A 13817-nucleotide genomic window follows, 5' to 3' on the forward strand; every position below is an offset into this window, starting at 1 on the left:
TTCGATTATATTTATTCGTATTAATCAGCAATTAGCTTTAAAACGTTGTTTTAAAATACACGTGTTTGTAACCTATACACTGACACGTGTATACGTAAGTTCAGATTAATTATACATATACTTACTGTTTTTGTTGTGTGCTGTATTTTTCTCTTTACATGCCCGTTTAGTGTTAAGTTTTGATTAATTTTTTATACCTTTAGACCACAATGTAGTCTTCATCATAATTTTTCCAAAAAAAATCATACCAGTCGGTCAACCTGTATCGTTAAAAATACGCGCATTTAATACCGTTTGTGTATATAGGTCTACTTGTATGTGAGATTTGGTGACGAGAGCTGTACGCAGTTTAACAATAAAACATTTAATAATTACCTGAAAGTACTATTTACAATAACTAAGTGTAAGCAACTGATTGTTCCTTTGATGTACAACAATCCAGGCTCAGAACATCTACTTCATCCTTTGTTTCTTTCTCTTCTCTTCTTCCTTTTCTTCTCTCAGAGCTTCCCGTCTTTGCCTTTTTATTTTCTCCTAATTGTTTGATGTCTGATGATTGGTCGGATTATGCCTTCCATCGGCCGATCTGTTTGTGACGAACTTTGAGTTGCAAGCAAACGATAAGAAGGAAAAACAAAACAACAATAACAAAATAAAGAAAATTAATTAATTTTGGCTCACATATATTTTTTAATTAGCAAATTTCAACTGAAACACACTTGAAAATCACAATATTGTAGATGATTACTGTCGTCGCATTATCATTTTCAGTAGAAAATTAATCTGGAATAATATTTTAACTGGTGTTAGTGCCCTCCACCAGTGATCTACTGAATAAAATAACTGAACTGTTGGTAGCGGGTTTGCTCCGGATAACGATCTGGCCGCGAGATTTTCCGGGTTTTTTTCACGTGCCTAATACCCTAGTGGCCAATTTCGTATAGAAAGTCCTTCCAGGAGGTATCCCCTTTGGCAGATTACCCACGTGCTGCGTTGCTTTGCAGTATCCCAACAGAAAACTATCAGTCATCAGCCCATTAGGACACATTCATTTTTGCCTCTTCACCTTTGTAGTAACTTAAAGGTTTGAATTTGTAATTGAATATTTTAGAAATTATCTCTGAGAGGTGGGATAGAGACTAGGCTAGTTATTTACTGTATATGTTGATACCTTTCTGGTGAACCAGATTCCTAGAGAGATCTTCCAAGAATTCAATAAAACTGATGAGTGCCCATGATAGATTGCTCATGCTGGGAGAACTTTTATAGGAAACTGATCTCTTAGGTGTTAGACTTGGAAAAACTCCATACGCCCATTCCGTTGGTTAAGCTCACGGGTTGTTCACCCGTATATTGGGGACTTTGGGCACGTGCAACCACATTCCTTGTTTTCGAGACTAATTTATCCCGAGTGCAACCAACGCCACTTTGCCGGAACGCTGATCCGACGTTGAATCATAATTTAAAGCTTTTAGTCCGCTGGCGCCATTGGTGAAGCCTATGGCACCCGCGGACTAAAAACAAACGAAAACGTTAGTAAAAGTACTATTTCGAGTTAATTTGTGCCGGTTTCAGATGTGTCTTTGTTTAGATGAAACTTGAACCCACGATCAATTAACATGTTCAGTGGTGTGTGTGTTAAGGGAATTTATACTATTATATTTTTGGGATGGGGAGATAAAAGGGTCAGACTTAATGGCGATTTTACTTATTATTAGCATTTACAATATTTTATAAAACCCATTCCTACCCTCGAAATTAAGCTTTTTGCTATTTTATAGTAGTTAAAATATAAAAAGTTTTTAAAATAAAACACGATAACAGATGGCGCCACCAAATGTTGTCGGGGAAAGTTAAGCACCTCATTGCTAGATTTTTTGAAACGCTATTATTTGAAAATGGTTCACTGTGTTCTTTCAGAAAAGCAATTAAAGTTATAGTTAATTGAAATTAACTATTACCTTGCAGACGGTTTACTGTTCAGATGTATGTAAATAACATTATATAATGTTAATTTAAATCCAAAAAAATGAGAATAACCATTAATTAAAACGTTTTTAAACTTTGAAATATTTTAAAGGTTGAAAATGCAGAAGATAGAGGTGCAGTTGGAGTAGTTATGTTCCTTGATCCTTCCGAAGTAGCTCTAAATGGTACGGATGCAAAATACGTGTATCCAAATTCTTGGTGGATGCCCGGTGATGCTATGCAAAGAGGATCCGTCTACGTTGGAAGCGGAGATCCTTTAACTCCTGGTTATCCTTCCACAGGTATATTTTATACTTTTAGAGTAACAGTATTTACGGCCCTACTATATGACGCTCCTGAATGGGAGGTGGTTAAGGCGCCATACTACCGTTCTAGAGGACCCGGAATTGAATCCGAGCAGTCGACACATGGATCATTCGTTTTTTACGAATGGTCTATCTGCCGTGTCCCCATCCTCAACACCCGTTCACATCCATTGTGGGCCTGGCCGAACCCACGATGGACTTTCTGGGTCCATCTTGGATTCCAAGATGGAAAGGCTTTCTTGATGCCCACAAAAATCCTCCCCTCGATAGATCCGATCAGTCCTGTTGCATTACCTTATCCCATTAACTAACCAGTCTTTCTATGCTGCGGCCGTTCGTATCGTTGCAGAAGGGTTCCAAATCAAGGCAACGGTTTCTAAATTAAACCGGGTATTAATTTTTTCCATAAAATGGAGGAGAGAAATAAAAGCATACTATATACAGTTTACAAGGTAACAAAACAGTGCTTCGCACTTTCCTTTTATACGTTATCCTATATCTTAATGTTTCGTTAAGCAAAATTATTCATTTGGAACCGAAAGATACTGTATCATGATAATTTTCTTCTAAAAAGTCGTATATACATTTTAAACTAATCAGATGCTAGAACAGAGGTGTAGCGAACATAACTGGCACCCGGTGCATGATACACCTCATTGCCCCTCTCGCTACGCCACTGTGCTAGAATAACTTGCATAAATATGAAGATGAGTACTAAAATCGATAATCCTTTACGAAGAATTAAAGGATTGAAAACTTGGCATTATTTTTATTTCTTTCATTGCATAATGCTTGATCCTCTATTAACTTTCTGTACATCTGCAGCTGCATGGTGAGTGGTAGGTACAATACCTTCAATAATAATTAATGCGTATCAATTTAGTAGTTGACTACTAATTCAATAACTACACTGCACAGCATGGACTAAAATTACAATTCATATAATCAATTATCTTGATTGCAAAAAGAAAATACTATGTTCTTAATAATGTCAAAAGGTACTGTATCCATGCAAATTTTTTACATGTATCCATGCACACAACTGCATTACATGGAATCGAGGATTACAATGGTTTTTAATGTTATATCCTTTATACTACGTGGATTATCTACATATAGTATTTTTAAACTATTATTCATATGGATATTACTGTTCTTTTAGTTTAAATTTAAATTTTTCGTTGCCCTTTACAGATAAACTTGTAGAAAAACATTATAAAAGCCCAAATTGATTAAATTTTCTTCTTAAATTTAACTAGATTCCGTTTATCGATACGACATAAACGAAACGGTTTTGCCAAAAATTCCCGCCCAGCCAATTGGTTATAACGATGCCAGACATATTATGAGGTATTATTTATATAAATTATTATTATATCATTAAATCATTATTTATATAAATTATTTAAATATGTTGTTATATATTTTAAATAATTATGTATATGTGTATAGTTTAATGGCAGGACCTATGGCTCCCGCTAACTGGACGGGAGGACTTAACATCACGTATCATTTGGGACCAGGATTCAACAGTGAAAATGCCGAAAAGTAAGTTGGTCAAACATTTTATTTAAGTCTTGAAATTTGAAACTATCGTTTTCAAGTACTAATCTTACAAAGCATCGCGAGAAACAATACACGTGCTACTGACTTGAGGAATAACATTTGAAACTCCTCACTAACTTCGTTAACTCCAACCAATGAACACTGGGTTTGCGCCCGATCAACGGGATTTTTAGGGTCATGTGCCAAACATCTAAATAGGGTCAGTTTCCCACAAAATATTTCCTGGGAGATATTCTCCTCGCCGTGTATCGCCGTAAACGAATAAAACCAAACGAAATGACAAGGATCTCAGTCTCTGCCAGTCTTACTTAAACCAAGAAAATATGATCTCTGCTTATAATGTGGATACGCGCCTAGACGATGCATGTATCAGATACACTGACAAGCCCTTCTGATAGAAGAATGTAGGAACACAGTTAAGACATTTATATCGGGAAGGAAAACACTGCTCTGACTTCGTTTTCGAAATTGGACTGTTCTGTTGTGCATTGGGGAAAAGCTCAAATCATTAGAAATGTAAGAAATCCGATCCTTGTCCACCATCGACCTATATATATTATTCTTCTCGATACATATATTGAGAAGAGTACTATATATATATATAGCAGGGTCGTCGAGAGATGCGGAGGGAGGAATTTTTCCTCGGATCCAGAGAAAATTTAGGAGACCGTAATGCTTCATAACCCTATAAAATTAATGTTGTACAAGGTATTTACTAACAGGATATAACAACTTTTAAGTCTTCTTTTTATTAACAAGGAAACATTTTAAACATTCTACGTCTTTCATTCTTCAAAAACAAAAAACAAACAAAAAATTAAAACTAAAGGGACCCTCTACCCGGCACCACGAAGCTAAAATTAGCAAGGAATTATCTAAACTCCAGCGATTGTAATACACTTTCATGCCTTGAAGATTCGCTTCGAGGGAATGACTAATGACTATAGAGATTAATTTTTATTGGGCTGCATTGAAAAAGTAAATTTCCACTATCGTCCGTCCGTCTGTCTGTCTGTCTTTCCTTCCTTAATCTCGAGGACGGAATTAGATGAAAGACGAGATTAAATATGGAAAAATTAGGGATAGGAATCCCCGATTAACTATATACGAACCTCCGATGCAAACGGAAGTTACGTTATTTCAATGCAAATATTTCCTCCCGAAAGGTGTTAAATAGATGACCGGCACGACTCTATCGTTAAAGGAAAAGTATGATGTATAGGGGCAAGACACTACTAATTTGATGTGGAGAGCATATACAGTATTGTAAATTAAATAAATTAAAAATTGCAGCCCGGCATTGTGACTGATGTCACAATAAACAATTGCTCGTTCATTATATTTTTATTTATTTTCACGAAGTGCGATATTTATTGCATTTATAAATTTTTGGTAATTATTTCCTTTATATTTCTATCAGTTTTTTTTTAAACTCTGCCTTGCTAAAAAAGCCTTCTTTAGTGTTTTTTATCGAGTCCATTATGGGTTCGGCCAGGCCCATACTAGGCGGCCGGATGGTGACGGACGGGGCCCGACTTATCCGGACGGATCAACCCCGAAAAGTTTTTGGGATTTTCGATCCAAATAGAAGTTCAAGTCAAAATGTTTTCTTCTCGTTAAACTCCTATGTGAGTTACTTCCTGCAGTGAGCATTACAATGTGCGCTTCATCGTAACGGCTTCGCAAGGTATATCGGATATCCTGGCTAAAGTTTGGACTCGCGACACTTCAATTTATTATTTCAGACAAAAATTTCGTGGAAGTGTGTGTTGGCATCTATTTCGTCTAATATCTCAGAATGGGGTAGAGATTAAGAAACGAAATTTGGCATAACAACTTCCATAGAAGAAGCATTGATACTATTAAATTTCGGTCGAGGAAGTGGGGAGATAGAAGGGGTTACGGATCATATCTCGAGAGGGATTGGACTTGCTCGTTATTAACATTTAAAATCTCGTCTCTACCTTCGAAATTGTTTTGTCATTTTATAAGAATTAATACTGTAATATAAAAATTTTTTTATGATGAAATCTCAACAGATGGCGCCACACACAATTTATCTATCTATATATATATAGGCCTAAATAAGAATGTAAATGTTCGTTTGTTCAAAATTTTAAATCTCCGAAAGTTCTTAACCGATTGCTTTAAAATTTTGACACACCGTTGTATTCGGATACGCGCGTTTTTATATATTATATAGATGTCGAAATCCCCCGCGGGGGGAGAGGGACAAAATTAAGGCTGACCGTGAAGAACTGGTCTATTATTCTATTTTATATGCGGTTTTTTGCGTTTTAATAGGGTACGTCAAGAGAATGTACACTAAGAAGGGATTTTTCGAAATTCCCCTCCCCCGCGGGGAGTGTTATACATTTATAATACATATATATTATTAACTTGCTGTGGCTCAAAATGTAAGTTATTTTTGAAATAAAATCTCTTAACAGCAGCGAATTTTGATTAAAAAAAAAAGTTTTTTAATCAAAATTAACGGCGCCATTTTAAAAAAATCGCGGATTTTTTTTTCTTGAGAGTGCTATTTAATTAATTCGCCTTGCCTGTAGTACTTTCGAATGTAAATTTCTAGAAAATTACTTTTATTTCGTGCGTAATAAATTCGAACAATTGTTTTAAAAGGCAGAAATAATTTTTCAAGCCTGCTAGTAGCGCATTTTGATAATTTGCACGTGCGATGCTTTCCACCCCATAGACCGAGAGCGTGCTGGTTAGCCCAGTGATTAAAAGACACGTAAAACGGGCCATTCGTATTACATTTATCGATACTTTCTGTATTATGCTATCCGGCACTTTCTTTGTACCCTCGCATTTGTGATGTAAAATTTATTACAAAACCTGTATTACGGTAAAATATAATTAAATAAAATTTTCTATATATATAACACGTTGGAAAGATTTTAGATATTTGCGTATGTCACCTTGCCAACCATTAGTATTTCCCACACTAAAGATTGGCAAGTATGCTGTTTGAAAACAATTGTACAAGAAAAAGCATTCGGTAAAAATTAAGCACAGTATAAAATTTCGTGAATATTTTGGGCTGGTAGAGTCTTCTGTTATTTTTAATTGCCTGCAGATTATTATATGCACAATATAAACGTTCGCAGAATGCTCAGGATCGAGGTGAACAACGAATTTAAAAGAATGAAGAGCAGCAACGTGATAGGATTAATAGAAGGCAGCGAAGAACCAGGCAAGTTATTGGTGTCCTCCAACTTAATTTCAATATGGAATCAAAGTAAAATTGGAAAATTTCTTCGTTAGATCGTTACGTATTGATAGGAAATCATCGCGACGCTTGGGGGTACGGAGCCGTCGACCCTTCTTCGGGAACGGCGCAGCTTCTGGAGGTTGCCAGATTGTTTGGCACGCTTCATCGGAACGGATGGAAACCCAGAAGATCCATCGTATTTTGTAGCTGGGGTGCGGAGGAATACGGTCTCATCGGTTCGACGGAATGGGTCGAGGTGATTGGGTTTGCCAAATGCTTTAACATTTCTTACTCTTTAAGGATTAACCTGGCGGTTCTTTCAGGAACATCTACATGCCTTAATGGAACAAGCCGTCGGGTACATAAACACCGACATTTGTGTTTCAGGTACTGTGCACGTAAGAACAAATTTTAAAAATTATTTACTGAAATTTAATCTCTGAATATAATTGGTAGGTGACGTGTTCTCTCCGGCCGCTTCGCCCGTGCTGGCCGAAATATTGAGAAATGCTACCAAATTGGTAAGTTTCTAAAACTAAATTAGCCACAAATTGAAATCAAAATGCTTTATAAATGTAATATAATTGATACCATGTTTATTAGATATCAGATCCTTCGAATCCCGAGAAGACCATGTACGAAGTCTGGAAAGATCATGTTAATAAAACAGACACCAGCTATAATCCACCGTGAGTATGAAATTTTTTAACAAGTCTTGTTTATTATACATAGAGTTTCAGTTTGATTTGAAATGTATGTAGTCCTCTACAATTATGGCATACCCTTTAATCTGGACTGAAATCCTTGCAACTGTCTTCTTGTTTGTGGAAGGACATCGAGTTTAGCCAGCATTGGCTCAGACTAACCACATTGCACAATCCCTCTATTCCACACCACATTAACTTGTTTTACTTACCATGCAAGTGTCAGTGTTATCAAACGTAAACATATATTAAATTGAACTGGTGCTTGTAAGACAACACTACATTCCACATCACTAATATTACGTTGTATATAAAATCACTTTAATTGGATTTGGTTGATTTTTTTTCTCACAGCCACACCCATATATATATATATATATATAAAATCAGTTTATATATAAGTATTATACAGCACCCATACTACATAGTAATTTTAACCCAGGGTAAGCCGATCACATTAATCCCACAAGGGTTTGGGTTTTGAGTGCTGGAAAGTCAAGGGTTGATATTTCAATAAGGAATTTTTGAGAGAATGAACTTCTGGACTAAGAGAAAGTTTAGAGAGATGCAAGTATTAAGCTAACACCAGAATCTTTTTCCTCTTTTACCCTCTTCTTGGGCTAAATACAGTGTGTATGTCCATCACCTTTCAACCTGCAACTTTGAAAATACTGTACATTATTTATATTAAGCCAATTGTAAATTAATGTGCTGGAAATGTCATAAGACATAGAATTAATTAATTTTAATTATCTGTTCTCTAGATACCAAGAAAACATTTAAATGTGTATCTTTTTAAACTCAACATATTCTGTACTTTTAAATGTTAAAAAAGTGAATGCTTTGTTGTGTTAGTTGGATTTTCGATAGACTTTGCCATTGAAAAGTCATTAGATCAAATTCATTAAATTTTAGTCCCAAAAATTCTGACTTAATTATTCGACAGAATTTTTGAAATTGGAAGAACACTAAAAATCTTTCTGTTGGGGTTTATACATTATTCTGGACAGTTTATGATTAATCTCAATAAGTGTATGTGCTATGATGGCAATGAATGTGTTGACATAATTACACATCTTTTCTCAAAAGATTAGTTTTTGAGATTTTGGTGTTTGAAAATGAAACCAGAAAACACTACAAGTCTGTTTAATGAAAGATGAAATACCAGAATTAATAATCAACGATTGTCATTTGATTTAAGATTTATGTCAGTCCGACATGTAAAAATTGGGATAAAAGACAATTGGTGACCTAGTGTTAGGGTTAAGCAAGTATATGCTTTGATAGAAGAATGAGATGTGAAATTTAATGAAAATATATACACTGTATAATAAATTAATGTGTTCATTTCTGATTTTTATAAATTTAAACTGAAAACTAATTTTTACAATGTTACACTTTCCAGAGTGAAAACTTTAGGTTCCGGAACTGACCACGCTCCATTTTCATTTTTTGCTGGCGTACCCGCCATTGACATCACTTGGTCGCCTGACAGGGTGCGATTTTAAACTAACAATTCTGTAAATTTTGACATTTTAAAAAAATTGATTATCTTTTCTTCCACACAGAAAAAATATCCAATTTCGGGTTATCCACCCTATCACACCGCTTACGAGACGTTCGAAATGGTGAAAAATTTCATCGATCCACAGTTCTCGAGGCACAAGAAATGTGCCCAATTAGGTGGCATTCTGACTCACATGATTGCAGATTCCACCATAATTCCTTATGATTTAGAAGAAATGGCCAAAAAATTAAAAAGCATCATTGAAAATTTTGAAGTGAGCGGAATTAGTGATAAGCTCAATAAAATTGGAATCTCGCTAGGTATGTTTTTCCATATGATAAAACTAAACTAATTCCATACATAATTGACATTTATCTATATTTATAGATTTATTAAAGACGGCACTTGACGAGTTTCAACAGCAGACGGAGATCTGGCATATGAAACTAAGTCAGATAGAACTGGAGGAGTAAGTTTATATTATAACTAGACAATGAGCCTGGTATTGCTCAGGCAAAAAGTAACCATAGCAAAGATTATTAGATTATAGCTGATCTTGCACATTTTCACAGGGTGAACCTAATGCATCCTGTGCATTAGGTTCATCCTACAAAATTTTTAGATGGGTCTAAAAATATGTTTGACTTCCCACAAACATCACAGAAGTACAGAAGCTGACTTCTTCAGGATAATCCTTAACCCTCTCCCCCTCCCCTGCAGGGGGATTTCCAAAATTCCTTCTTAGTATGCATAGGAGTTGAAAGTTGACACACTGTATGCTAACCATTTGGGCTCTGTGCTTATTATTATAAGATTGAAAAAAAATTAGAAACCATTAAATGGCTGAATGGAGTAATATTTTTGTATTTCTGTTAAACTTAAGTAATTTACGTCAATTTATATATGGACAGTCAAAAAGTTCCTGGAATTGTGGTATATCATTGTAATGGTAGAACATATGGAAATGCTCACCCAATCACCTGCTAAGTGGACACTTCAAGCACATGCACATATTTGTCCCATCAATCCTGTTGTTGTCAGAAGCACTATTGGAAGACTTCTTATATGATATTCAGGAGTTTGGCCATCGCTTTCAATTTGATGTTCTCCACAGTTGTGAAACACATCTCCTCAAGAACCATTTTTGACGTAGGAAATGACAAAAGATTGCTCAGCATGAGTACAGTGGTTGAGTGACAACGGAAATCTTTTCTTGGCAATGAATTGCTGCACAAGTGATGAGTGATACCTAATTAACATAATACAGAAACCACCCTCACCACCACTTCTCATGCCATTTCCTCCAAACTATGCAAAACCTGCATGTAGAAATGACTGTACCACCTGGACAGTGCATTACTAAACTCATGGTGCAGCACACTATCTATATCAAAGAATGCAATGAGTGCAACAGCTGAACTCTTGAATATTCCAAAAGAAGCCTTCCCAGTGTGCACACACCAATGTCCTACTTTGATTAGGTAAGCATTTCCACAACCTACCATTACAGTACCATACCACATTCAGAGAACTTTTTCACTGACCATGTATCAAGATCAGCAAGATTATTCCTGATCCAAAATTTGTTATACATAACAAAAAAAAAATTATATAAAACTTGTGATTCTGACTCTTACAGTACAATCAAAATAGCAGTGAATATATGAATTCCACTTTATATTTAGATAATAGGTTATTTTATCCAACATTGTTAATACACAGGGAGCCCAGTGTATTAGTCCACATTATTCAACTGTTCACAATTTTTAAGACGACAGATCATCACTGGATAATGATGACGCCAACATGCATTGCATTGCAATGCGCAGGTTCTATTTAGATCACAAAATAAAAATGTATTTTTCCTCTCTTCCAGTGCAATTAAAGTGCGTGCAGCCAACGACAGGATGATGCAAATGGAAAGGGTGTTTATTAAACCAGACGGAATTCCGCTGAGATCGGATTATAGGTAAATTTTTGATATCCAAAGCAAAAAATCGAAATACGATTTTAATTTTTGATAATTATTCCCAGGAACGTAGCGTTTGCACCCAGTCAGTTTGATCAATATTCCAGCAATGGATTTCCTGCCGTGATGGATCTCCTGTACGGCTATGACAAACTGCCGACGGAAGAAATGGAAGAACGTAAGAAACTAATAGAACGCCACATTTCTGACCTGACCGTTATTGTAAATATGGCATCTTCGTTTCTTAAAACGCATCCATTACTTTAGGAATTTCCAGCTCTGTAAAGATTTTATCGTCGTCGTCGTCGTCATTTGATATTTAAAAATCAAGAAAATCTTAATTCACAAAAAAGCCACATAAGTTGACTTTTTTTATTTTTCAAAAATAATTTTTAAACAATTTAACAGTAGTTTTATTACAACAAAATAGAAAACAAATTCAATTACGCTTCACATGGCCGCCGCTACGGTTTTATTATTCAAGATTTCTATCCAATAGCCATCGGGATCTTGAATGAATGCTATGTGCTTCATTTTACCTGAAAGACATGAGAAAATAATGGTAAATGTCATGCTTTTTTTACAAGTCATAATTTGATCATGATTGTTGAACTTCTTCAATTTTCTTACAAAGTTTGATAGCAAATATATATTTCACACACAATATTGGATCTGTATCACTTATGAAAAATTAGAAGTCTGGTCCCGAACAGTCCAATATGGCAAGTGATATGTACTGATGTTAATTATGTAATAGTAGTAAATTTTTATGTGAAAAAATGATAATTATTTAATAAAGTAAAATGCAATTTTTTTGTAAATATTAAAATCAGATACTTAACATTGGTCTATGATTATTTTAATGCTTAGCTTTGTCAGCCTGAAGTTAAAATTAAAATTAAACTCACCATCAGAAGGTCTTTTGACAAACTTGACTCCCAGACTCTCGAAGCGTTCGCAGGCTTTGTTTACGTCGGGCACCATAAGTCCTATGTGTCCTGAAATTTTATTTTAAATATATAATTTAAAATAAAAACCAAACACAGACATAACTAAAAAGGCTCTTTGTTTTCTTCCAACTAATGAAGAAATTACAATGCACTTATTAGTAACATTTTTGAAAATGACAGTTTAGACGGTCATTCCAGACCCAATCGCTAGTGATCCTGGGGAGGACTATTTACTGCATTGTATGTACTGATCCTCGATCTATCCGACATGCACTATATATACAGTAGAGCATCGTTTATCCGAATCAATTGGGGAATGGGGTTGTTCAGATAACCGATTAAATACGAAAAAATATATTAACCTATCCCATGTTGAAATTTTTCTCTGTTGCGTATTGCTTCGTGTTGAATTTTTGTTGATGTTAAGCCTAACGAAAACTTTTTAAAATAATAACTTAATAAAATAATAAAAATTTTTAACGATAAAATATTGTATCGTTAAAAATTATTTTTTTATTTTGTACAAATAAAATAAATATATTGAAAAATATAAAAACCAAAAAAATATACACTTTAGAAGTTGATCTACTATCAAAAACGTTCGATTTAACATGACACAGTCCTCAGAAAAACATCACACAATAGTGCCAGTGCTGCCAGCTAAAACACACACACACCAACGAAAAAAATATTGGAGTAGCCCAAGATATAGCCAAAGATTACAGCGCCACAGCGCCAGCGAAAATTTAAATTTGCCGACTGGAATGCTTTCGGATAAACGATGCTCTACTGCATATATATAAAAATTTTAAAAAATAGAAGGGGCTTTACAGCCACTCTACAAAATGAGGTCACATTTTGGGTCTCCAAGTTAAAGAATATCTCTACAAACTAATGTTATGCACTTCTGATTCTTATAAATGAACAAATGATATTTTACAAGCTTATTTTTTAGGACTCTTTTTTAAACATTAAAATACTTGAAAACTTGAATCTATTAACCTTATATATAATATTTAGAACTAGATAATCTTTTCTCAATGTATTCATATGTCTCTGAACATGCTTTACTTTTTATCCTTCGACTCTACACCCTAAGAGCCTTAAATTCAATTAAATATTACATAACCACACCAATTCAAAGTTGCCTTTGTGTTTTACAAAATGAATGGCTACGTCTGGATATGCCACGACAGAGCATGCATATTTTAAGACAATAACAAGGAATGAGTTTAACTGTAAACCATATGCAAGAATATATTAATTTTCATGTAATACAAATTGTGAATAATTAACCATCAGAATCAAATCTGCAAGTATGGAAATGTAATTTATTAAAGAAGTCAATTATGTATGTATATGAATATACAAAACATTTCTAAAGGAAATTTCACATCTCAGATGCAATGACTGAACAATAAGTAAAGATAATCCTCAGAAAGCATTTAATTGAACATCCGAGGACAAGAAGGAAGAACATTTAACTTCTGTAACATGCCACGTTTTGATAATGGAACTTATGGTAAACAGTTGAGAAGCCAAGAAGTGCTTTTAAGGAATATGAACATTTAAGTTTTTGGCTCTACAAAGGACTT

The 13817-nt window shown here is 34.7% G+C and overlaps 2 protein-coding genes across 15 annotated transcripts in view; one reads left to right on the forward strand and one right to left on the reverse strand.

The window, feature by feature from the left end:
- Positions 1–12053, forward strand: part of LOC111634107 (N-acetylated-alpha-linked acidic dipeptidase 2-like) — a 50944-nt gene extending 38891 nt beyond the window's left edge. For all 8 annotated transcript variants that reach the window (XM_023378786.1, XM_023378785.1, XM_023378789.1 and 5 more), the window contains 13 exons: positions 2081–2270; positions 3554–3644; positions 3747–3842; positions 6989–7074; positions 7146–7348; positions 7416–7479; positions 7549–7613; positions 7696–7781; positions 9202–9292; positions 9365–9623; positions 9691–9772; positions 11180–11272; positions 11338–12053. In XM_023378786.1, the coding sequence (XP_023234554.1) occupies positions 2081–2270; positions 3554–3644; positions 3747–3842; positions 6989–7074; positions 7146–7348; positions 7416–7479; positions 7549–7613; positions 7696–7781; positions 9202–9292; positions 9365–9623; positions 9691–9772; positions 11180–11272; positions 11338–11539 (1608 nt within the window). In that variant the 3' untranslated portion in view covers positions 11540–12053. The remainder of the gene's footprint in view (positions 1–2080; positions 2271–3553; positions 3645–3746; positions 3843–6988; positions 7075–7145; positions 7349–7415; positions 7480–7548; positions 7614–7695; positions 7782–9201; positions 9293–9364; positions 9624–9690; positions 9773–11179; positions 11273–11337) is intronic.
- Positions 11631–13817, reverse strand: part of LOC111634110 (lactoylglutathione lyase-like) — a 32416-nt gene continuing 30229 nt past the window's right edge. For all 7 annotated transcript variants that reach the window (XM_023378800.1, XM_023378798.1, XM_023378797.1 and 4 more), the window contains 2 exons: positions 12181–12270; positions 11631–11811 (listed from right to left, as the gene is read on the reverse strand). In XM_023378800.1, the coding sequence (XP_023234568.1) occupies positions 11723–11811; positions 12181–12270 (179 nt within the window). In that variant the 3' untranslated portion in view covers positions 11631–11722. The remainder of the gene's footprint in view (positions 11812–12180; positions 12271–13817) is intronic.

The sequence above is a fragment of the Centruroides sculpturatus genome, unplaced genomic scaffold (genome assembly GCF_000671375.1).
Source record: "Centruroides sculpturatus isolate CEXI.00-Female unplaced genomic scaffold, Cexi_2.0 scaffold823, whole genome shotgun sequence".
In the NCBI taxonomy this organism is placed as follows: domain Eukaryota; kingdom Metazoa; phylum Arthropoda; class Arachnida; order Scorpiones; family Buthidae; genus Centruroides; species Centruroides sculpturatus.